Source organism: Equus asinus, chromosome 20 (genome assembly GCF_041296235.1).
Source record: "Equus asinus isolate D_3611 breed Donkey chromosome 20, EquAss-T2T_v2, whole genome shotgun sequence".
Taxonomy (NCBI): Eukaryota; Metazoa; Chordata; class Mammalia; order Perissodactyla; family Equidae; genus Equus; species Equus asinus.
This window is the reverse complement of record NC_091809.1, coordinates 86,895,800-86,922,345: the sequence shown is the minus strand read 5'-3', so window position 1 is coordinate 86,922,345 and position 26,546 is coordinate 86,895,800. Positions and strand designations below refer to the sequence as shown.

Here is a 26,546-nt window from a genome sequence, read left to right as displayed (position 1 = left end):
CTACAGAAACAAGTTTGCTGAATCCTAATCGAGGAGGAGTCATGCATTAAAGATAACCAGTTTAATCACAGGTGCACAGTCGGTCAGTCAGTAATCTCCCAGCCCAAATCCTCATGGTGACTGTTCTAGAGTCAAAGGTCACTCAAACTCACTACATACACTGCTTGAGCCTTTAGGTCAAAGTGTTTTCCAAACTGGTTTCCTACCCTGAGAAGTTCCCCAAGTGGCTTAAACAGAAGGAGGAAAAAGACCCTTGGGAAAGTTAAACAGATCACTTCTTAGATCTAAAGAATAGAAAGACAAGAATCACTATTACATTGTATGTCAAGGTGATTTTCCCTTAGCAGATTCTACTTAGAAGAAAAATATTGATTCTTACAAGAAAATTACACTTGGAGCTACTATATTCTGATCCCCTTTTGAATGACATAAATGCGAGTAAAGAATAAAGAGTAGCATCACTTTATGTTGCAAAATTTCATTTATTAAAACAGTTGAAATTATTGCAGTCTACCATTAAGCTCAAATGCTCTATCATTCAATTGCTTCTTCCAAAAGATTATACATAATAACAATGATTTATTTGATTGTTATCACCTGCAGAAAGTAGATTGTCTTGCAAATGGAAGACAAATTAATGAGCCTGTGATGTTGGCTTCAGGGAAGAACTCTTCTCATCCTGTTTTCTTCATTCTGCTTGGGATCCCAGGACTCGAGCATTCCCAATTTTGGATTGCCTTTCCACTAGGTGCCATGTATGTTGTGGCTATAGTTGGCAATATCACTATCCTTCATATAATCCGAACTGACCACACGCTGCATGAGCCCATGTACCTGTTTCTGGCCATGCTGGCTATCACTGACCTGGTCCTCTCCTCTTCCACTCAACCTAAAATGTTGGCTATACTCTGGTTTCATGCTCATGAGATTGAATACCATGCCTGCCTCATCCAGGTCTTCTTCATTCATGCCTTTTCTTCTGTGGAGTCTGGGGTGCTCATGGCTATGGCCTTGGATCGTTATGTGGCTATCTGTTTCCCGCTCCACCACCCTAGTATCCTCACCCCATCTGTGGTGGGTAAACTGGGGGCAGTAGTGATGATGAGAGGGCTGCTGTGGGTGAGCCCCTTCTGCTTCATGGTCTCCAGGATGCCTTTCTGTCCCAACCAGGTCATTCCCCAGTCATACTGTGAGCACATGGCTGTGCTGAAGCTGGTGTGTGCTGACACTACCATAAATCGTGCATATGGGCTCTTTGTGGCCTTCTCTGTGGTTGGCTTTGATATGAGTGTCATCAGTATATCCTATGTGATGATTTTGAGAACTGTGCTGGGGTTGCCCTCTGGTGAAGCCCGGCTCAAGGCTTTTGGCACATGTGCTTCCCATATCTGTGTCATCTTGGCTTTTTATATCCCAGCCCTCTTTACTTTCCTCACCCACCGCTTTGGACATCATGTGCCCCGAGTGGTACACATCATGTTCGCTAATCTCTATTTACTGGTCCCTCCCATGCTCAACCCCATCATCTACGGAGTTAGAACCAAACAGGTCAGGGACAGGGTTATTCAAGGATGTTGTGGGAAAGACCCCTGAGCCAAGAGGCACGACATCATGACCACCCTAATCACCCCACTGATATGGGGACCTAAATGCAGAAAGTTTTCCAGGCCATCATGTATCATCACAAAGTCACGTCAGAACAACTGGCTCAGTAGTCAGCCACCATCCAGAAGCAAAAGAAACAATTTTCAGGACGCCCAGAACAAGAACTCTCCGAGAGATGGGATTGATAATAAATGCTGAATTGACCTAGGATTATCATCACACGCAAACAATAAAAAATATGTTCACCTATCAAATTAGTGAAGACTTGAAAAAAGTGTCACTTTTCATAGACTCCTAAAGTGAAAATTATTTTTACACCATTGGTAGAAGTATAAGTTGGTATACCTTGTTCAGAAGGAGTTTAGAAATTTCCATCAAAACAGTTAAAAAGTACATACATTTTGCCCAACTTGGAATCTCTTTATAGAATTAGAATTTTAGAAAACAACAAAAAGCATTCATAGATTCATTATTCATTTCAAAAAAACAGAAAAACATTCAAATATTGAACTATAAGAAATCAGATGAAGCAACGAGCAATTGCATATCATGTATCATTGAACTACTGTATTTGCTAAGAGTATCTATGGATTTGAAAAATGTTCAAGATATAATATTAAATAAAAAAGAAAAAACAATTGTACATAAGGCTGACACCGATTCTAAAAACGACTGCATATGTATAGAAAAATATTTGGGAAATATATTGCTAATAATAGGTACTGAGAATAGGGAGATTTGTGGTATTTTAGTTTTATTTTTCGTACATTTATGTATTTTTAAAAATTATTCTCAATTAAGGAAGTTTAATTTTGGTATGAGAAAAAAGTAATTGAAACAACAAGAAAAGTGTACAGTAAAGGAATTTTCAGTGCCGAAACCTAGGGGAGTGCAGTTGGCAGTCTGAAAGGATGAGGGACTCTGGAATAAAGTAAATTCCAGAAAAGCTTGAGAATCTAGATGTAAAATTTCAGCCAGAATCACAGCTTTTCAAGACTAACAATGAGGATTATGTTCGCTGAGTGTGGGTCTCTCTTTAAAAACTTTGCTGATTCCCTGATGACAATGGATTTCAGAATGAAGAAGTTTTGGAAAAGAATGAGGAAGAAAATTTTCTTCTGAAGATAGATTATGCACAGTTAAAGGCAGTGAGAAAGTCACTAGAAATTTTAATCATATTTCTTAATATTCAATTTCCTTCTAAAGTAAAAAATTGTTAATTTCATAAAACTACATTTCCTTTATTTTTTCTTATTTTTCAACTTTATCAAGGTCTTCTTAGCACAGAGAATGTTGCACATATTTAGTGCATAATTTTGATGAGTTTGGACAGATGCATACACCCGTGATACCGTCACCACAAACAAGGCAACAAACATATCCATCACAATCACTGCATTTGTATTTTTATCCTCATTCACCAGCTTCCTTGCAAAGTCAACCAATAGTGAAGAAGGTTCTACAATTCAAGCACTGAGTTAATAAAACTAACATTGGATGAAGGTGCTTTAAGAGAAATCAAGAACATGTTTGCTTCCCCAAGAAAGAACTAGCCATTGGATTCTAAAAGTGCCCCCAAAATGATATTCTGAAGGAGCATTTTCATAATTCCAAAATTTTATAATTATAAGGGACCATGATCTCTGTATCAGCAAATCAGTTAAGGATTGTACATCTCTCTCTCTCTTTTTTTTTTTTTTTGTTTTTTCCTTGAGGAAGATTAACCCAGAGCTCCCATCCATGCCAATCTTCCTCTATTTTGTATGTGGGATGCCTGCACAGCATGGATGGTGAGTGATGCAGGTCCACGCCAAGAATCCAAACCTGCGAACCTGGGCTGCCAAAGCAGAGCACACGGAGATTTAACCACTTGGCAACAGGGCTGGCCCCTCTTTTTTTCTTCTTAAAATTAGCTTCATTGCTGTATAACTTGTGACCATAAAGTGCAAATATTTTAATATCTAGCTTGATGAGTTCTGACATATGTAAATGCCTGTGTAGCTACCACCCAATTAAGATATAGAACATTTCCATCACTTTATAAAGACTTCTCCTGCCTCTTTGTTGTCAATCACTACCTTTCTACCCCAACCAGGCAAACCCTGACCTGATTTCTTTCACTATAGATTAATTTCTCTCACAGTAGAGCTTTATATAGGTAAAAGAATAAATGATGTATTCTTTTGAGTCTGGTGTCTTTCACTCAGTATAAGGTTTTGCAGATTCATCCACACTGTTGCAGCTGTGAGTAATTCATTTCCTATTATTGCTGAGTAGTATAGGATGCTTCTTCAACATGCATCAATTGGTCCATTGTCAGCTTTCTCCTCTGCTTCAGCCTTTCTAGCCTTCTTTTACTTCCAGACACATCAAGCTCTTTTCTGTCTTAGGGCTTTGCTCTTATCATCCCACTTCGCCTCATTGTCATTTTCTAGGATATCCTGTCTCCCTCTTATCCTTCAAATCTCAACTAATACCACATTATCAACGAGATGCTTCTTAACCTACGTACCTCAACCATATTCTGCCTCCTAAAATTTTCTTTTAGCAAAAAGATTTAATCTCCTCCATATCTCAACACAACCTGTAACTATTTAAATTACTTATTTATCATCTGATCCTCTTACTTGAATATAAATTCCATAAACTATAGCATAAGTGTTCACTATTCTATCCCCAAACCTAGTTCGCTATGAAAAAAAATTTGTACCTGTGCCCCATACCATTGTCCCAACAATTCCTCTACTGACCACAAGATGGCATTTGGAGGATCATTTCTGCCTCCTTCCTCCAAAATTGGATTCCAGACTCCTCAGTTAGAAGGGCTCCTTTCATTATTGCCCCAGAAATTAAGAAGGATGTTGTTCGACGAATAAGGTAAATTTGTTATATAAGTAAAATGTTTCCCTCACTCACTTCTTTTTACTAAGAAACATAAAGTATTCAGAACATTTAAAATTTCTATTCAAGAAATATCTATTGAGCAATCACCTTGCACGAAACATTCTGTAAGATGATGGAATAGAGAGGAAAACAAGAGAAATTGGCAATGAGAGAATCTAATTAGTACGAGATGAACGAAATAAGCACACTGATTATCTACAACCCCAGCACCAATATAAAAACTAATACTTAGGCTATGCAGCTCTATCATGGTTACAGGCATCCTAAAGGATTCTGAATCAATGAAAATAGATGATTGCCTTCATTATAACCTAAAAAACCAGTAGATCCAGAACATCAACTTTGTAACTAAACTCAAGCATGTCTATGGTCATTTACAAAAGCTATCAAGTGAGCATTTGGAGTGAGGGACTCAATTTCCCATTTGTAATATGGACAGAGTCATTATAGTGGCTCTCTCCTCTCAAGTAATGCACACCTCTAATGTGACATAGTGACTAAGAGAGGCCAGAAAGAACTTAACAAAGTAGTCCCTTGCCGGTCAGCTTCTCCTGGTTTTTAAATGTTACTCAGAGTCAAATCATGCTCTTAGGGCTCAGTTGTAGAGTAATTCAAAAGGGGAATGCTTTGTCAGTATTGTCTACTCGGCACAGGGCCAAACACAGTGTCATTAGTATGAAGGCATTTTCCACTCACATTCAACAAGCATTTCTTCATCAATTACTATGTGCCAGTACTGTGTTTGATGTTGGCTTATAGAGGTAAAAATTTCATACTGCATCCCCGAAACCCCTCCTCTGTACTCTCACATCACCTGAAACAATCTGCTGTCATCACAGTTGCTCCTTTATACCCTAAGGATCTGATTGTGTGTTTTAATGTTGATTCTCAGGCTGCTAATCCTGGAGTCACTGACTACCCTATCCTATCTTCTGAGCCTCGAACTCCCAGGGCTAGAGGAGGTAGAAGAGAAAGTCTCAAGGAGGTACAATTCCTGACATTGCAGAACACAGCCTTCACCTCATCTCCATCCCAAATAAACCTGGAGTCAGTCTTTAGGTTCCGATTCTCAATGTGTCTGTCTTAAGTAGGGACCATCATGGAAAAGATTTGTGATTTTCTAGTTTCTGGAAGCCCTCAAGATACCAACACTGAGATTTTGTACAGGCCTTTGCACCACTGCAGGTGCATATGTACAAGTAGCTGTAATTGTCCAGTGACATTCTGTAGAGGAAGAAACAGAAAAAGAATAATCTAAATTATATCCTTGAGTTTATTTCTGAGCCAGAACGTACAACAAAGCCAGAAAGTGGTGCTGGGGGACAAATAAATTTAAAAAACGCAGAGCTCCTTGTAGGAATTGACCCTTCCCAAATTACTTAAGTGAGATCCAATATTGTATTACTGATGTGTACTTTAGGATTTACTCTATAGTACGGCTATTTTGGAAGTATGAAGAGAATTGAGATTTTAAGGGGAAAAAATCAACTAATTATAGTGCTTTTTGCATATCATTCAGAAAATAACAACTGGCTTAGTAACAAAATTTCTTACATTAAATCTCGACTTTTAGAATTGTATAAAGTTTCAATGAATATTTTGTTCAGGTCTTGGACTACTTTCAAATATAAATAGCTGTTTACATATATTATCTAACTTTATCTTGAAAACAGCATCATGATTTAGTTGGTATTAATAAGGAATTCCTGACAGGAAAACTAATGAAGCAAATATAAAACTTATAAGTTGATAGTTTGGACTGTTGGAGACATATCTATTCACTGTGGGGACAATCACCACATTCTACAAAACATTCATTCATAAGTGGCTTTATCACTACACTGAGATAACAGTGATTAGATTTGGAGACGCTTCTGAATTAGGACCTTGACAATAGCCTTTCGAATTTGCTTAGTCTTCACACTGTAGATGATAGGGTTGAGTACAGGAGGGATGAGCAGGAAGACGTTGGCCATGATGGTGTGGACAAATGGAGGTGCTGAACGGCCGTAGCGATGGACAAGAGACAAGCTGATGAGAGGGATGTAGAAGATGGCAACAGCACTGATGTGAGATATGCAAGTGTTGAAGGCCTTCTGCTGCCCCTCTGAAGAAGCAATGCTGAGCACAGAGCGGATGATCAGGACATAGGAGAGCAAGATGCAAGGACAGTCAAACCCTGTCGTGGAGAAGAGTGCAATCAGACCAAGGATGCTGTTGATTCTGTTGTCTGTGCATGAGAGTTGAATTAGGTCAACGTAGTAGCAGTAAGAATGTGAAAGGACCATAGACCTGCAGAAGGATAGCCTCTTGACAAAGAGCACAACTGGTAACATCACAGCAACATCCCTTATCAACATGCTCACCCCAATCTGGGCGATCCTGGCACTGGTGAGGATGGTGGTGTATCTCAGTGGGTCACAAATAGCCACAAAACGATCAAAGGCCATGGCCAGGAGAACCCCAGACTCCATGAAAGTAAATCCATGGAGAAAGAACATTTGGGCAATGCAGGCATTTAAGGTGATCTCTCGGGCTTCAAACCAGAAGACCCCAAGGGTAGTGGAAAGTGTGCACAGAGACAAGCTCAGATCTGTGGCTGAAAGCATAGAAAGAAAATAATACATGGGCTCATGGAGGCTCTGCTCACGGAGAATCACAAACAGGATCATGCTGTTCCCAGAGAGTGCGATAATATACAGAAGACATAAAGGGATAGAGATCCAGACCAAGGCTTCTTTCAGGCCTGGGATACCCATCAAGAGGAAGGTCAGAGGCTGGGCATTGGTGTTATTGAGGACCAACATAATGAGGGACTGAGAAGAAAGAGATATGTGAATAATTAAATACGACAGACACTGAATACATAGCTTATCACTGAGAATATCTTTCTGGCACCCTGAGATACACTGTATTACTATTGCTGAATCTCCAAGAACTTTAGTATTTTCTGAATTTTCTAGAGCTGCAAGCTTCTTTTCTCCACCTCTCAACATTTCTCATTTCTTGAGAAGAGAGAATTCCCTGATTAATTCCACGTTAAATTTTTCCTAGATCTGTAATATCTTTGGTGACGACAAACATCACAATTAAATCATCTTTGACTATAGAGTCCCCAATATAATACCTAAACAATATGATGAGAAATCTGGATTTTACTAATTTTGGAAATAAATTTTTGATCCCAGAATAAAGCCCTGAAAAATCAAGTCACATTTGAAATATGGACATTATTAGGTTTTCCCGGGATATATCCAGGATACCAAAGACATCCTCAAGACACACAAGTTTACTGTTTATATATGTGATGACAAGGTGGTCTAAAGAACCACCCTACAAGAAATAGGTATCACTCCCATTTGTTGAGAGTTGCCTGTCTTATTGACATTTATAGCATTATGTAATTGTTTCCATACACCAATGCTAGGAGGTACATAGGTTTCTATGTGTTTTGCATTTGAGGAAACTAAGACTCAAAATTAAATAATCACGCAAGATTGTCTTTATAAAGGACTGTCTAATTGTTGAGGGAAACCATATATTATGTAACAAAGATGGAGAAAAGAAATAAAGAGAGAAATTGGGAGAGAGTGAAGAGGGAGGGAGGGAGGGAAGGAGGGAGTGAGGAAGGAAGGAAGGAAGGAAAGAAGGTAGGAAGGAAGGAAGAAAAGAAAGACAGCAGGAAGGGAGAAAGGAGGGAAAAAAGGAAGGACAGAAGGAAGGATGAAAGGAAGCAAGGAAGGAAGGAAGGGAGGGAGGGAGGGAGAAGGCAGGCAGAAAGACAAATCTTGCCATTATTGTAACACAGAGCAGTAAGCATTACATTTTGATAAATTGTCACAGAGGCTACTGCTAAAACACAAGGAACCGTAACAGCCAACATTTCTTGAACACATACCATGTGCCAGATGCAATGATCTTCATACTCATAATCTCATCCATTAATCATGACTATCCAATCAAGAATAAAAAATTGTTATTCCTAATATATTCATGTGGAAACGTTTAAAGTGATTAAGCAATTTGCCCCAAATTATACAGTGAGGCAGTAGAAGAGCTAGAGTTGAAACCTGCAAATATGACCCCGATATCTTCATTCGATAAGGCTGAGGAATGCATAGAACAAATCTCCAAACAAGTCTGATGAACATCCCTGACAAAAGTTTCTCAGATGTGTGCTTACAGAGACACATTATGGTCAATGTGGCATCTTTGGAGTGGAGTCCTAAGTTTCAGATGTGAATTCCATATAAATTCTGCAGATATGAAGTTCTTTAGGCTTCTCAGGAAAGGAATCTATCTCATCATTAATAGTCTCTGTGTACAAAGGATCCAGAAAATCAGATGTTAAGGATACACCTACTATGGAAAATAGCACCAAAATAGAACTGCCAAATTCAATTGACTCCTTTAGTAACATCTTATTTATCCACCACTTACGTATTCTGCTGATGATACTTTCTTCCTGGAAATCTTCTCTCCCCATGTATTGGATGGCATTAGGCTCTAATATTTTTCTCCCACCACTGAGCAATTTTTTTCTCTGACTTTTTTTTGCACCGAGAACCTTAGCTATGGTATCCTTCACGAATCCGCTCTTTGCCCATTCTCATGTCTAAAAGATTATTGTACCAATTTTTGCAGCTTCATCTTTCACTTATTTAAACAGAAATTTTAAATAAATATCTGAAACTCTAGTTTCCTGGTTCCCAAAGATAGAACTTCCTGCTGGACATTGCCATTTGGATTTCTAATCAGTATATCAAATTTAGCATGTTCAAAATCAAATTGATCTTTTTTCTCTATAATTGTTCTTACTCCTAAATATTCTGTATAAATCTTATAATTTTCACAAAAAAAAATTAACCAGTTATCTAAATCAGAACTCTGAGAGTTACACTGTAGTCTTTTATCTTTCAAATAACTACCACTCCCAATTACCAAGTGTTTTCTCTTCAGCCTCTACTATATCTCTTTTTACTTCCACCACCTCTTTATTTAAACAACAAAATAATCTCTTTCAGATATTCATAGTGCATAATCTGGACTATTAAATTAACCTAAAAATAGTAATCATTTATTATAGATATATAATAACAAAGGTCCAAAGCAATAGCCCCATCCATTTATTAAGCATCTTCTCTATGTCATAAAAATATAATTGAGAAAAAGAATCTTTTGAAGTGAATAAATTGAGAAATGCATGTACCAAAACCTGTGGGGCAAGACATTGGAGTGCAATGTACAGCCTGAAGAATATGCATTTATTAGAAAACAAGGAGCTAGAATATTTTATGTTTCTAATATAAGATACTATGAAAATATTTGAATAAATTTCAAAAAAGCAATTAACACAGACAAAAAGCGGAAATGAATGAGTTAACAATACACCCAAACCTAATTATTTAAAAAGAAAATATGTAAACTTTTTTCAAAAGTGGCCAAGAAAATCATAGACAAAGCATGATTAATTGCATGAGAAGTAAGAAAGAAAACAAAAATATAGCTAGATAAATAAAACTTTAAATAGATTGGAATAGTATGTACAACACTATATTTGGCAACAGATATAAAATGAATAATTTTTTAGGATAGCGCCAGTCACCAAACTAGCCCAACAAATCAAATCCAGCAGAGAAGAAATGTCAGTGACAGGAAAAACTCCACCAAGAATCAAAAAAAGTGAAAAAAACTGAAGTATTTTTACATTTTATGAATTTTAATAGAGCAGAAGAGAGGGAATTTTGCCCCCCAGGGACAATTGGCAATGCCTGGAGGCAGTTGTGGTGTCACAATTGGGGAGCGAGTACTATTGGCATCTAGTAGGTGGATGCCAGAAGGCATAAGTCCAAAAATGCAAAAGACAAAAAAGAATTATCCAGCCCAAAATGTCAGGAGAACTGATGTTGAGCAGTCCTATTCTAGAGCATATAAAAAGACAGAAGGTACACCTAAAACTTCCACAGTGATGCATGTCAGTTAAATCTCAGTAAGACTGGGAAAAGATTTCAGAGAGTACATATGTCTCTCAAACAAATGAGCATGAGTTTTGTAACCAGAGGAAAAAAGAAGATGAAAAGTTATTCATCCAATAATTTATGATGAGATAAACAAACATTATAAATAACTTTTAGCAAGCCAGATGCAACTGTGCTCTTAAAGAATATTGTATTTTGATACAGTAGACCGTGTCTTATAAATGAAAAAGTCATTCAGCATAAGAAATCTATCAATGGTATGAATACAGTAACAGATTAAAGGAGGCAAAGCATGATTTTTTTCAAGCAATGAGGAAAAAATCAGAAAATTGAATGGCAATTCATGACAAAATTTTTAAAATTTAGGAAGAAAATAAATTCCCAAATGAAAGGTATCTTTCAGAAACCTGGAGCAAACATATTCACTGGTGACCTATTAAAAGCATTTCTATTGAAATTGTTGATGAAATAAGGACATCTGCTAACACAACTACTATTCAACATTTCATAGAACAGAGTCTTAGAAAATGAAAAAAGACAAGGAAATAAAAGCAGATACTGTTACCTTTGGAAAGAAATAACACTGTCTTCATTTAGGATTTAGTTGGTTTTTTAACCTAAAAATCCAAAAGAACAGACTGGAAACTCTATTAATACAATCTACCAAAGTGACCAAATAAAAGACCAAGATCACAAATTAATGGCTTTTCCTGTTCACAGAAAATAACCACTGAAGAAATTTTATAAAAATAAGGACTTATTTACAATAGACACAAAACTATACAATATATTAATATAATAAAAGTTTGCATTTGGCAAGTTAGGGATGGTCTGTGAAAATTTACTGAAGAACATATAGAAAGTCCTTTAATCCTTTCCTGAAGATAGGAATGAATATTCAATAGTGAAAAGATGTGAATTCTCCCGTTAACACTCCTAAATTCAAAGCCTTATCAATCAATAACACACATTAGTTTTTAATGGATAGTGACAGATGGATCCTAAAATGTATTAGGTACTATAAATGTGCAAATCTGTTTACTATAATATTGAAAATGACAAAGTGATTAGTCAAAGTGATATGTCAAAATGTAATATAAAGCTATTGTAATTAACAAAATGTAATAGATAATGTTTAAAAATATATATCCTGAGAAGATAATACTATTTTTAAAAAATGTATAAATGATGTTAAAGAATATGATGGCAACGGAATCTTATATCACTAGAAAAAGAACTGATATGTGATAAATGATGTTTGGTCAGTTGACTGATGATTTGTAAAAATATAAAAAGGACCCTATTTTACACATCTCTGTATTTGCATTAAGAATTTCAAGGCAAAAAAAGCTATAGTAATATTAGAATAAATAAGTGAAATACATTTGTGACTTTTTTAGGGAGTGCTTTCTTAAATAAGATGAAATTAAAGCCATTAAGTAAAATATTGATACAGAACACTGCCTGCATCAAACTTAAATACAACTGATTGCAAAAGACATGTGTAAACTACAAAGGGCAGCACTGTATATATACATTAGAAGGCCAAGACCAAAGAATGCTGCTGCAACGGCCCTAAACTAGATTATGTGCCTGCTGCTTCTTTGGTGATGGTCTGTAGTGTGATAGAGGGAGAGGGAGTTGGGAAAGGGGCAATAACACTAAATAGATTTCTGTGTCCCGGGGTTTGGGTCATGAAGGAAATGGTGGACATTGGAATGCAATTCTCTGGCCCAGGAAAATAATAAAGATGAAAGTAGAAGTCCCTGCTCCAACATTGGCAGGAGGCAGGACGTTGATAAATCTTTCCTAAGATTCTTCATTTGTAAACCTTGGACTTTAAAAATATACCTGGTCTGTCTCTTTCCAGCTGGTTCTGTAATGGTCAAGTGCCAAGATGTGTTTGTTGAAGCACTTCTTTCTAAAGACAAATGATCTCTATTGAGAGCTATTAGAAAGCTCAGACTACCAAGGATCCTATAAAAAGGTTGATCTGATGCCAAGTGAAGAAACTCAAAGATCTGAATTTCTAGCAAATGGGGATACAGAAATCTGTCAAATTTAAAAGCTGACTGAAGCAACAGTAAAATATACAATCAGTGTCAAATTTGAGCCACACAGAATCACAACAATTTGTTCCATTTCCTTGACATGACTGATTTTAATATCTTCTCCTGGAAAGAAACGTTTCTTTACAAACTTCTCGACGATTTCTCACAATTCCCACCACCTTCAGCTTCAGCCTGTCACTCTGAACCCCTCTTCCCAATATCTCTACTCTTTCCCCTCTGATTTACTGTCCTTTGCCTCTAAGTACCTGCCTCCCCACCCCTTGTCCTCCCAGGCTCTATCACTTGGCATCCAGGTTAGCTCTCAACAGTCCCTGTTCTTGGTCTGCTCTTTCTGGTCCTAGCCTCTTACCTGGCTCCCTACAGAGGGAGAGCTGCTCTATCCACTCTCTGCCCAGCCAAGTGTATATGTAGGTGGCTCCCGGACCTTGCCTTCTATAAGGAGCCCAGCATGTAACTCAGCCCTGCTGCCAGAGACCCTTAGGGCTTGGACATAGTACAATCACATGAGCAGTGTGATCCAAGGTGGGAGGACTAGAAATTCCCAGGAGACTTACCACACTAGAATAAATCAGGTCTAAATGATATGTTTACCATCTCCCTTTTAATTATTTTATTATCTTTATAATATTTTTCAATAAATATAAACATTCTCTTTTTTTTCTTGATTAATTTTATATTCTATTCAATGCTAAATAGGGTGCAGGCAAGAAATGTCCTTATACTTCCCTTCTCTTCTTTTTCTACCCTCAACAATAGTCACCTAGAGCATAATATTACCCTGAATAAGATAAATAAATGTACATATGGCCTTGCAGCTATGATTAAGTATTACATATTCATGTTTCCGTTGTTTGAACTTTAAAGCAAATAAAGTTTGATGGAAATATGATTAAATAAAAATTATTCTACACAGAATCTTGAACACATGGTGTGACCAGGAAAAGGAATCACCTATTCTATATCACTAAATGCATATCTCTATAAAAGGAGGCATTCATTCCTTAAAGTAAAATTGACTGCTTCCTTTTACACTGATTCAATTGCCCATATGTGTGTCAAATTTCTGTTTAATTTATATTGGACCATGATTTTCTGGGACAACTTCCTATTTTCTCTGGAATTCAAATTTTCTTTCATTTTGCCTGCTAGCAGGACAAAGACAAGGTTTCTTCATCATCTCACTCATGACATACTGCTATGTATTCATAACAGTAATTAAATGTTTGCAGAGTTTAATGAGTATACAAATATCCTTAAGATCTTGTTAAAATGAAAATTCTGATTCATTAAGTCTGAGCTGGAGCCTGAGTTCTGAATTTCTGAAACTACTTCTGCTTTGAGGCCATATTTTGTGCAAGCCTTTCATATATTTTGCATTTTGGGGGCATGTTGAATGATCATTTTCCTGAAATTACATTACCTAGTGCTCCTGAGTAATGTCCGTTCCTACTTGGTTAATAATTGTTGAACTTTGCTGAATATTTGTTTCATTTTGCTCTAGCACATAATCTAGTTTTATTCAGAAAAAAATGGATGTGAGGTATAAATAATAAATTTTCCTTGTTTCTACCTGTCTAAAATCTCCTTTCTATTCTTAAAATGTATTGTTAATTGGCTGTATATAGAATTGTTAGGCTTTAAATAACCTTCTCTGAACAGTTTAGGGTTTAGTTTAATACAGTGAATAAGAGATCAAATTCTGGTTCTATATGTCTACACTGTAAAACCTTAACCTCTCTGTGCCTTTGGTTCTCCTACCTGCAAAATGAGGTGATTGATACCTGTTTCACTGGGTTTGTAGAGAATATGTAACTATATAGTTTTAAAACCTTTTGAGTAGAACTTGGCTTGTTGAAACTATTAAACAAATCTCACCTGTCATTGCTAGGCCTGTGTAGACGAAAACTAAACTAATTGGCTTTCCTTTGCAGGTCATCTTTTCCCTCTTTTAAAGCATCAGGCCCTACTCTTTATCCTTGGTGCTAAAAGTTCTACAATATTTATATAGAGAGATATATGATATATATCTATATATATACTTATTATATACGTAACTTTTATATAAATACATGTATTCTCATATAAGTACTTTTTTCGAGTTCTTTATTCTTTTTCCTTCTTTGCTAAGAATTTTTTTATTGCATAGGTGTTGCAAAATTTAACTAATCTCTGACTGACATATACTTGAGTTGTTTCCACATTTTAGCTGTTTTGTCTCTGGGTACTATAAACCTCCCTTGACATTTATATTGTAAATATAAATCATTTTTTTGAAGTATGTATCTTGAAGTGGACCTGCTTGGTCCAAAAAATGCTTCACTGTACTAGAAGTTGCTAAAAAGATTCCTGATGTGCATGAGTGCTCTAATTGACCCACATTTTTGCCGATACTTAGTATAGTCAATGTATTCAATTTTAGTTATTCTAATGAGTTTGCCTTGGCATCATAATGTGGTTTGAATTTTCATTTCCCTACTGAATAATAATGTTAGGCACCTTCTCATATGTGTATTAGCCATTCATTTACCTCCATTTGTGAAGTGCCTCTTTAAATCACTTGCTTAACATTTTAATGACCTGTTTGTCTTCCTATCAATTGATGGACCTTGCTTTTCAGATATATGCATTGGGAATATTTTCTTCATCTGTGGCTTGCCTTTTCACTTTTATAATGGTATCTTTTGTAGTAGATTATTTTGTTTTGATAAGTTGTTGAATTTTTTTCTTCTATGACTAATGCTTTTTGTGTCCTGTCTAAGAAACCTTTGCTTTCCTCAAGTTCAGGATGATATTATCCCATTTTTTCCTTTGGTATCTTTAAAATTTTAACTTTCAAATTTAGGTTCATGTTACATCTGAAACAAAGATTTTTTATATTGAGGTAGGAGCTGAGGATCATTTTGCTTTTCATACAGATATCCATTTGTTCTTGCACCATAAAGGCGTTTTTCTGTCTTTGAAGGGCACTCATTTCTCTGTTTAAAATCAATTAATTATGGTTTGGGCTTTTCTTCTCTATAGTTTTTTCAATAACATACAAGGCCACCGCTAGGGTATTTGGAACATGAGGCAAATATGTTCCGCAGGGGCTCTGTCTAACTAAATAATTTCACTAGAACTATTTTTAAAAATTCACTGGCTTATGTGAAGCGTAATGTTTTAAAGATGAACACTTAGAATAAGGAATAGAAATGTATTTATTGTGTATTAGTTTGTTAAGGCTGTCATAAGAAAGTACCACAAATGAGTAGCATAACCGGAAATTTGTTGTCATAACTCTGGAGCTTAGAAGTCAGAGATGAAGGCATCTCAGGGTTGGTTCCTTCCATTGTCTATGAATGAGCTTCTGTTCCTCGCCTCTCTCTTAGCTTCGGCAGTTTGCTGGAAACCTCGTCTTGTAGACACATTACCTTGACCTCTGCCTTCATGCCCACATGACGTTCTCCCTGTGTGCATATGTCTGTATCCAAATTTCCCCTTTTTATAAAGACACCAGTCATATTAGACTAGGGACCCACGCGACTTCATTACAACCTCATCTTAACTAATTACATCTGCAATGACCCTGTTTCAAATGAGGTGACATTCTAAAGTACTAGGGGGTTAGAAATTTAACATATGAGTTTGAGGGAAGTTGCAATATTGTGATTTCTCACATATGTTTTGTCTTTGTCCACAGCTCCTGGCTCATAGCTCCTGTCAAACTGATAAACACAAACCTCATTAAATTGGAATTGGGAGGCCAAAAAGAGGAGCTCTCATGTCCTCTGATGATTGCAGAACCCCACAGGAAGAAGAAAGACTTCCTGTTGTAGACAAACAAGAAGCTCACCAATGAGAGACCATCACAACTGAGCCAATGAAACACCACTACACCTCGAATAGCCATCCAGCTTCTTTTTCCCCCCTCTATAAAAGTTTCTCCTCTCTTGCTATTTGGGGTCTAGCATGTGATAGACCTTGAATTGCAGTGCTTTGCAGATCCTGAATAAACCCATTGTTTTTTTCAGGCAAAGATTGACCCTGGGCTTATATCTGTTGCCAATCTTCCTCTTTTTGTTTTCTCTTCCCATCACCCCAGTGCATAGTTCTATATCCTAGTTGTAAGTCCTTCTAGTTCTTCTATGTGAGGCGCCAACACAGCATGGTAACTGACAGATGGGTGGTGTAGTTACATGACCGGGAAATCAACCCTGGCCACTGAAGCAGTCAGAGCACTGAACTTTAACCCTTAGGCCATCCTGACTGACTCAGAATAAATCCATTTTTGTTGGAGAAGTAACTGGATTTGTTTAAGAACAACACTTCCAAAACCCTTGGAATTTCCTGAACAATAAGAGCAATGGAAACATCATTTTATAAAAATATTATAAAAAATTTGATCTTTTGTCTTCAGTTCCTGAAATTGCTTCAGAGCCAGAAAAGTGAAATGTGGGTCTTATTGTTCAGACAAGCCCCTTTCTACCACTATTGGGTTTATGTTAATGAGGTGACTTGTGGAAAGCACTTAAGGATAGGGGCTGCTTGTCAGAGAAACCAACCATGAATAGAGGGCTGGAAATTTCAGTCCTGCCCTCTGATTTTCTGAGAGAGAAAGGTACTGGAGGCTGAATCAATCACCAATGGTGAATGATTTAATCAATCATACGTATGTAATGAAGCCTGCATAAAAACCCAAAAGGAGAGGGTGTGGATAGCTTCCAGGTTGGGGAAGTGGAATGCTTCCAGGGGCCACCATGGTGAGGTCCAAAACTTTATGAGGACAGAAACTTTTTTCTTTTGGACCTCACCCTCTGTAACTCTTCATTTGGCTATTGATATGTACCATTTCTAAGAAACTGATAATCTAGAGAGTAAACTGTTTTCTACTGAGTCCTCTGAGCCACTCTTGCAAAATAATAAAATCCAAGGAGAGAGTATTGGGAACCTTTGATTTATAGCCAGTCAATCATAAGTACAGGTAACCACCTGGACTTTTGTTTGGCCTCTGAAGTGTGTGTGAGAGGGGACAGAGTTGTGGGACTGAGTCTTCACCCTGTGGAATCTGATGTTATCTCTAGATAGATAGTGTCAGAATTGACTTGAATGGTGGAACACCCAGCTGGTGTCCAAGAATCACTTGGTAGTGTGAGGAAACCCCATGTGATGCTGTGATTTATAATAAGAAATATACTTTTGGTTTTCCACCCCATTCCTGACACAGAGCTCCTAAAACCTTTGGGATTTCTCCTTACAAGAGTGATAAAGCTGTCTTTTGGAAGGCCCTTAGAAAACTTAAGGATGGGGGCTGGTTGCCAAGGGAAGGAATCATGAGATTAGAGGGTTGGAACTTTCAGTCCCACCCCCAACAACCTCTGTGGAGGGTACAGCGACAGGAGGTTGAATCCATTGCCATCAGCTGATGATTTAATCAATCATGAGTGTAATGAAGCCTCCATAAAAACTAAAAAGGATAGAGTTCAGAGAGCTTCTGGGTTGGTGAACAAGTGGAGGGGCTCAGAGAGTCGGGCACCTGAAGAGAGCATGGAAGTTCTGGGCCCATCCTCCGTAGCTTGCCCTATGCATCTCTTCCAACTGGATTATCCTGAGTTATATCTACTTCAAATAAACTGGTAATCTAGTAAGTAAATGTTTCTCTGACAATTATGTTATAGAAGATAGGTATGATGGATAAATAGTTTTTCAGATTATTCACGTGACTATGATTAAAATGATGGACTATGAGGACTAAATCTTATAGAAAAGAACATTCAAAGAAAAGAGAGTTTAAAGGATTGGAAAAATATAGAGAAGTAAAAGGAATTGATGATGTAGAAAACACGGAATGAATAAAAGACTTAAAAAGATAAGATGATGTAGTTAGAGTGGCATGCTCCAGAATTCACAGATTAACTCTGGGCAGTGATGAGGTCCTGGTGTTGTCCATACATGATTGACTGAGGTACTGTGGAGACAAAGGTCAATAGAAATGAGGTTATAAGGACTGTGAGGCTATGGATGTGGATGAGCTTTCTAGATAGATAAACTGAAGTGTCCCAGGATTCTCATGTCCATATGCTCAACAAACTTTTCCTTCATCAAAACTTCCTTCCCAAGCATCCTTCTCTGCCTCTGCCCTGGCAACCCTACGGAATGTAACTGGCAGATTGATGTAGCTAGAAGTTTATGGTAACAAACCTAAACTGGGCTCTCGATACTGTCCAGAAATATTTGCACATTCTACTGGAAAATGAGGTTCAGAGAAGGGCTGTGAGCCAGGTGTCTAAATTCTCAATGCATCCTGCAGAGGTACCAGCTTTTGAAAGAACTAAACCAGGAGGGGCTTGTAGGAGGACCAATTAGGGGAAGACTGATCTGTCTGCTATACACTCATTTCAGCAAGCCATGCCCATCTAACTTGAAAAATAGTGTATGAGTCAAACAAGGAACTCCCACAAGAGGCCATGCATATGTCTTCTTGGAGCCACCATGGCTTTTGGCACTGCAGAAGACTCAAGAGATGAGGAAACTCAGTTCCTATCCTTAGACATCACATTCTGTTTGAGGACAAAAGTTCCTCTATGGAAATAAAAAGAAGAAATTCATGCTTATCCTACATTCATTATACTGAGTGCTTCATGCACTCCAGTTAAAAGAAGCAAGTAAAGAAAAATGATAGGCAACCTGAGATAAACGCAAAATTACAAAGTCAGCCTTATCACCAAAATAATAAAATGTTAACTATTTCTTCTAAACCTGGACTCCCTAAAAAAATCAGATATATCCCTGAATTTTGTTATGATGATACCTTAAACTAGATCACGAAATTTGTGAATACGATGATCTCACTACACCATAAACAGCTTGATGCAAACCTAATAATGTTCGTCACTTTTTGTGTTCTTTCCCTGTGACTGTATGTTGGGTTTTGGATTTTGTGAGGCATAATTTCTGAAATCTGACTGCTTTATACTCCTTCCAAATAAATCTTTCCTTTCTGTTTTTAAATACCTCTTCCTTATATCTTCCTTTGACAACCCATACATCGGGGAATGATGAGAAAAAATAAATAAGAGAATATCAGCTGGGCCCTATATAGGGATTGATAGATAAGAAGCTCTGCATAGGCATTAACTGTTCAGGTTGAGAGGGAAGGGCTGTCCAGTCTCACAAAGTTTCAGAAATATCTATGGCAAGATCTCCATCTGGAAGTCCTTTTGCCCCTCTAGATAATCACCCACTCAAAAGTGGGAGAGCCTCAGAACCATAGCTACCTTGGTACCTCCTAAACCACCAATAGATTATCAATTTGCTCATCCTTTCCACACACTTTGCACATATATACTCATATATATGCACACTGATATGTAATCTCACACTATCAGGTTTGGAGCTCAGCATATGCCTTTGCAAAGCATGTGTATCAAGGGGCTTTGCACTCACAGAGCCATGCTACCACACTAAATATGTGTATTTAATGCAAATGTTTATTGATACTTGCACATACACACAAGATTATACACACTCACATTCACAAGCAAATCCAGCCCTTTACACACATATTTATTAACATATCTCTCAGATACACACATTAACATGCATGACCTATCAACAACTTTCACATTGCACAAAATATCCCTTCAAATAGAAATTAACGCATCCTGATGAACAAAAAATACATGCATACAGATAAACTCACACTCATGCCATCTCAATAACACATATTCTTCAGAAATGATTCAAATTCCCTGCTGCTGCATTTGTGTATACAGAGGAGAGAGGAAAGTTAGGGGTTAATGCTTCCAGCTCTAGTCTCCAATCTCAGAGGAAGCTAGTGTGTGTATGAGACAGTGATGTTTAGGAGGAGGGAGAGAATTAATGCTTGGGGGAAGGGAAGGGATAGACCTTAAGAGGTGTTTAAATAGGCTAATCTGTGGTGTCTGCTGAAGGCTGAATCCCAGGAGCCAGGCAGAGCTGCTTATGGTCATGTGCAGGCTCGGTCAGAGATACAGCAGAGACCCTGGTGAGTGGTTCCCTTTGTACCAGACATCTCTGCCCTTTCCAGAGAGGGGTAGGACTCACAGAGGTTCTAAGAAGCTGGAAGCCAAGGCAACACACTGTGAGGAATGGCTGGACTCACTGGGGGCTCCAGGTCCAGAGATCCATAATTGCTGAGCTTCCTTCTGACATGGGGAGAAGACTCACTACTTGCATTGTGCCCTCCAGGTAAACTGTAGAAAGAAGGAAGACTGCCTCCATACACAATCCCTCCATAAAGGAAGTTGGACCCCCGACATTGGTCCAGCAATATTGCTCTATGCCTTATATTTAGATACCCCAAAGTTAGAAAACAGTCGAAATTTCCCTGAGACTATTCCTTAGTAAGATCTCACCCCATTTTATTCTTATCCCTTCGGGCTTGAGCAACATGGTTACATTGAGTGGCATAAGTATTTCCCAATAAGGAGTGGAGTAATTGAGGCCCAACAGAGCATTGGGTACCATTGATGTATTCAAACCCATACTTGTAGTTGAAGGTAGGGCTCCATCAGTGTGAAAACATAGTTCTTGTTGCCGTATTTCCTGGCCCAAAAGCTATACAGAGTTCTCACAAGTCAGATTATGTTTCGGGAAACAGAAAAATCGAATCTGAAGTTCAATATGTGCTCACCCTAGCTATCAGGCTTGAAAAAGATGACTTAATTTCACCTTTCAGTATGCACTATGCACACAAGAGTTCTAGCCCATGGGGGTTAAGGGACATATTTGATAGCATGGAAGTCAGGAAGGAATGTTGGGCAAGAAGGGAAATTAATATTTCTCTTCCTTTTCCTACCCTTTAGGGAATGCATATTTCCATCCCTCAACCAAGCAGCAAGCTGACAATCTGTGCTTCCCCTCAGAAATACTATTGAAAACTCACACACTGGACAGAAATGAGTGAGGATTGGTTAACTCCCTGTCCACTCCACATGATTTGCAGTCTTAACTCTGTTCTTTTCGAGCTCATAAAGCTCTGAATGAAAAAGAGACAAGGGAATTGCAGGTAGTGAAAGCAGAAGATTCCCTGGGAAAGCAGCAGAAAGTGAAAAGAGGAAAGAAGAACCAATCAGGGCCCTCATCTCCCACTTCAGACTTGGGCCCCAAGGCAGCTCTACTCCTCCACTGTCAACCCACGAAAGAAAATCCGAGAGCAGAAATATGAGATCCAGGAGAATGGAATGAGGAAGCTGAGAGGTATCTCTTAGGAGGGAACTCTGCTCTGTGAAAGACCACTGGGGAATCTTGGATATAGCTGAAGCAGAGGAGAGAAACTGGCTTTTGAAAGGGGCTGCAGAATATGAGTAGCTGAAATCTGGTTGAAAAGAGTCACCACCCCCAAAAGAGTATGCAGAACAGGTGAGTTCTCCATTAAGGCCCAAGGGCAGAAACTAATAAAGATGTCATCTTAGAGAAAACAGCCTATACTGAGAGATACCAGAAAACCAACATGGAGCTTAATCTAGTGCTGTAGCTTATTCTAGTCAGTCTGGTGAAGTGGCAGGGCTTCTGGGTTCAAATGCAGATCTGTCCGTAAGTTAGTATATAATTTGCAAGTCCCCTTCATATCTCCCTTTGTTATCACATGGCAACAATCTCTGTTTAATCCAAAAAAGTTGGGCATCCCAATCAATCACTATCTGGCAGAGACAGTGGTATATACCACCAAGAGCACTGGGTCTGGAGTGGTGCACTTGACACTCATTTATTATGTGATCTTGGTCAAACCATGTAACTACTCTGAGCTCTATTTTTCTCATTGTAAAATAAGGATGCAGGGGCTTTATGAGAGTTAGAAATGAAAGTTAAAAGCTTATGGAATTATATCTGCAAAAATAGAAACGCCCACCACAATCAATCAATGAGATTATTTTACACTTTGAGAGATTGTATCTTTAGCCAGCATCTTCACCAGAACTCAGTGTAGGAACAAAAGTGGTCTAAGTATGCTTTTCCAGGTGTCCCTCAACCTCAGTGACTATGTCCTCACAAGCGTTGGGTAATAGACAGTGGGAAAAAGGGAGGGAGAGAGGAAGACTCAAACAGAATATGTAACTGTTTGGGAAGACCACACCAGGCAGAAGAAGACAAAACAGAGCCTAGACCCTGGATAATGTGTGTGTTTCTGAATTTTCACCATACCCTAGATAGGAGTATTTGTTTTGAGCAAATTTATAGCTATTATCTCGGTAGGATGGTTAAGTTAGCAATTTGGAGCAAGATCCAAAAAGTCTGAGTCCCATGTCTCTCATGTTATAAATCTAGGGAAAATCAGAATGAGGTTAGGTCCATTTGGGATCTTGAAGAAACCTTTTCAGGAACCATTGGGTCTGGGTGAATGAAACATTTGTTAGTCCCCAGAGGTGATTTGTTAAGGGGGATTTTAAAAGATATTCTTCATGCTTAGGTGTTTCTATTATGGAAGAGGTAAAAACTACAGCTTTCAAACAAAGGCACAAGTCTACTGAGATTAAATAGTGAAAAAGTGTTGGATAAGAACCATGTGAGATTTTGGTCATTGGCTCTGAGTTAAGTAGTGGTCACCAGAGGTCACACAGTAGGATTGACCCATGTAATGCATGTACGGGCTGAGGATGACATTCACAAAGTCGTTTACTGGCCCGCAGAGCAACCTCTAGTATGAGAAATGAACATAACTCTCTTGGGGGAATGGTGTCAAAGTAGTGTTTACAGGGTACTGTCAGAACATTTTAAGATATTGTTAATCAGTTAGTAAATTAACTGCTACTGAATAATGGCATTTATCTATTATTTGCTTCAGCAAATGTTTATTAAATTCTTATTCTGTACCAAAAACAGAGGTGCTATGGATAGTGCATGTTTCAGGACTGACTTCATGAAAATTTATCATCTAGGACAAGAGTTAGAAAATGATAGCCTGCAGATCAAATCCGGCTTGCAGTCTGTTTTTATAAACAAAGTTTTATTGGAATATAGACACACACACATTTATATATTAACCATAACTGCTATCATGCTACAATGGCTACGCTGACTAGTTGCAATAGAGACCGTGTGGTCCACAAAGCCTAAAGTATTTATGATCTGACTTTTTACAGAAAAAGAGTTTGCTGAATCCTAATTCTAGGATGAGCCATACGTTAAAGATAATAGGCTTAATTACTGGTGAAAATTGTTAAATCAATTATCTTCCAGCTCAGATCTTCATGGCAACTGTCTTAGAGTCAAAGCTCACTCAACATCACTACATACACTGCTATGGGCATTAGGTAAAAGTGTTTTCCAAACTGGTTTTCCACCTGAAGAGTTACCCAAGTAGCCAAAACAGATTGATGAAAAAGACCTATGGGAAAGATCAGTTGTTTGTTCTAAATAGAAGAGCAAGAATTACTATGACATTATTTGTCAGATAATTTTCCCTTAGGAGATTCTACTTAAAAGAAAAACATTGATTGTTAGAAAAAAACATTACACTTGCAGCTAGTACATTCTGACCCTGTTTCGAATGACATAAATATGAGTAAAGGATAAAGAGTAGCATCACTTTATGGTGCAAAACTCATTTATTAAAACAGTTGAAATTATTCTAGTTTACCATTAAACGCAAATGCCCTATTATTCAATTGCTCCTTCTAGAAGATTGTAAATAATAATAATGGTTTATTGACTGTTATCACCAGCAGAGAGTAGATTACGTTCCCAAAAGAGGACAAATTAACGATCCTGTGATGTTGGCTTCAGAGAACAGCTCTTCTCATCCTGTTTTCTTCATTCTTCTTGGAATCCCAGGACTCAAGAATGCCCAATTTTGGATTGCTTTTCCATTAGGTGTCATGTATGTTGTGGCTACAGTTGGCAATATCACTATCCTTCATATAATCCGAACTGACCACACGCTGCATGAGCCCATGTATCTTTTTCTGGCTATGCTGGCTATCACTGACCTGGTCCTCTCCTCTTCCACTCAACCTAAAATGCTGGCTATACTCTGGTTTCATGCTCATGAGATTGAATACCATGCCTGCCTCATCCAGGTCTTCTTCATTCATGCCTTTTCTTCTGTGGAGTCTGGGGTGCTCATGACTATGGCCTTGGATCGTTATGTGGCTATCTGCTTCCCACTCCGCCACCCTAGCATCCTCACCCCATCTCTAGTGGGTAAACTGGGGGCAGTAGTGATGGTGAGAGGGCTGCTGTGGGTGAGCCCCTTCTGCTTCATGGTCTCCAGGATGCCTTTCTGTCCCAACCAGGTCATTCCCCAGTCATACTGTGAGCACATGGCTGTGCTGAAGCTGGTGTGTGCTGACACTACCATAAATCGTGCATATGGGCTCTTTGTGGCCTTCTCTGTGGCTGGCTTTGATATGAGTGTCATCAGTATATCCTATGTGATGATTTTGAGAACTGTGCTGGGGTTGCCCTCTGGTGAAGCCCGGCTCAAGGCTTTTGGCACATGTGCTTCCCATATCTGTGTCATCTTGGCTCTTTACATCCCAGCCCTCTTTACTTTCCTCACCCACCGCTTTGGACATCATGTGCCCCGAGTGGTACACATCATGTTGGCTAATCTTTATCTACTGGTCCCTCCCATGCTCAACCCCATCATCTACGGAGTTAGAACCAAACAGATTAGGGATAGGGTCGTTCAAGGATGTTGTGGGAAAGACCCCTGAATGAAGATGTACAGCATCATAATCACCCTAATTGCCCCAATGATCTGGAGATATAAATGCAGAAAGTTTGCCAGGCCATCACATATTGTCACAAAGTCTTCTCTGAAGAAGTGGCTCAGAGGTCGTCAATCATCCAAAAACAAAAGAAACAATTTTCAGGATTCCACAACTAGTACTCTCTGAGAGATGGGATTGACAATAAATGCTGAGTTGACCTAGGTTTATCATCACAAGAAAACATTAAAAATGCATTTACCTATCAAATTAGTAAGACGAAAAAAATGTTATCTTCCACAGATCACTAAGTGAAACTTATTTTTACACCATCAGCAGAAGTATAAGTTGGTATACCTTGTTAAGAAGGAATTTAGAAATTTCCATCAAAACAGTTAAAAAGTACATATATTTTCCCCATCCTGGAATCACTTTACAGAAATAGAATTTTAGACAAAAACTACAAAGACATGTATAGATTCATTATTTGTAAAAACAAAAACAGAAAAACATTCAAATATTGACCTATAAGAAACTGGGTGATGCAATGCGCAGTTCAATATCATGTTATCATGTAACTAATGCATTTGTGAAGAGTACGTAAGGATTTGAAAAATGATTCAAATATAATATTAAATTAAAAAGTAAACAATTCTAGAAAGAATGAAATATGCATAGAAAAAGATTCTGGAAACACATCTAATTACTAATAATAGCTACTGAGAATAATGAGATTTGTGGTATCTTAATTTTCTTTTTACACCTTTATGTATTTTTAAAAATTATTCTCGATTGATGAATTTTAATTTTAATATGAGAAAAAAGTAATTGAAACAACAGCAGAAGTGTCCAGAAAAGGTTTTTTCAGTGCCAAAGCCTAGGGGAGTGGAGTTGGCAATCTGAGAGGATGGGGGACTCTGGAATAAAGTAAGTTCCAGAAAAACTTGAGAATCTAGATGTAAAATTTCAGCCAGACACACGGCGTCTCAGACTGCTAACAACGAGGATTATGTTTGCTGAGTGTGGGTCTCTCTTTCCAAAATTTGGTGATTCCCTGATGACAATGAATTTCAGACTGAAGAAGTTTTGGAAAAGAATGAGGAAGAAAATTTTCTTCTGAAGATAGGTTATGCACAGTTAAAGATAGTGAGAAAGTCACTGGAAATTTTAATAATATTTAATATTCAATTTTCTTTAAAGTAAAAAATTAATTTCATAAAACTACATTTCCTTTTTTATTATTTTTCAACTTCATCGAGGTCTTCTTGGCATACAGAATGTCGCACATATTTAATGCATAATTTTGATGAGGTTGGACA

General features: G+C 37.9%; 3 protein-coding genes across 3 annotated transcripts; 2 read left to right on the top strand and 1 right to left on the bottom strand.

Moving 5' to 3' along the window:
* The first annotated feature begins 648 nt into the window (after window positions 1–648).
* Window positions 649–1,593, top strand: LOC106831599 (olfactory receptor 52R1-like). The gene has a single exon (XM_014841905.3). The coding sequence runs from the start codon at window positions 649–651 to the stop codon at window positions 1,591–1,593; it is 945 nt and encodes a 314-aa protein (XP_014697391.3).
* Window positions 1,594–6,365: 4,772 nt separating this feature from the next.
* Window positions 6,366–7,316, bottom strand: LOC106831699 (olfactory receptor 51F2). The gene has a single exon (XM_014842109.3). It carries the CDS (start codon window positions 7,314–7,316, stop codon window positions 6,366–6,368), a length of 951 nt encoding a protein of 316 aa, XP_014697595.2.
* Window positions 7,317–24,288: 16,972 nt separating this feature from the next.
* Window positions 24,289–25,233, top strand: LOC106831600 (olfactory receptor 52R1-like). Its single transcript, XM_014841906.3, has one exon. It carries the CDS (start codon window positions 24,289–24,291, stop codon window positions 25,231–25,233), a length of 945 nt encoding a protein of 314 aa, XP_014697392.2.
* The last annotated feature ends 1,313 nt before the right edge of the window (window positions 25,234–26,546 follow it).

Coding starts and splice junctions, on each gene's coding strand:
- LOC106831699 (XM_014842109.3), bottom strand. CDS start 7,316: ATGTTGGTCCTCAATAACACCAATGCCCAGCCTCTGACCTTCCTCTTG.
- LOC106831600 (XM_014841906.3), top strand. CDS start 24,289: ATGTTGGCTTCAGAGAACAGCTCTTCTCATCCTGTTTTCTTCATTCTT.
- LOC106831599 (XM_014841905.3), top strand. CDS start 649: ATGTTGGCTTCAGGGAAGAACTCTTCTCATCCTGTTTTCTTCATTCTG.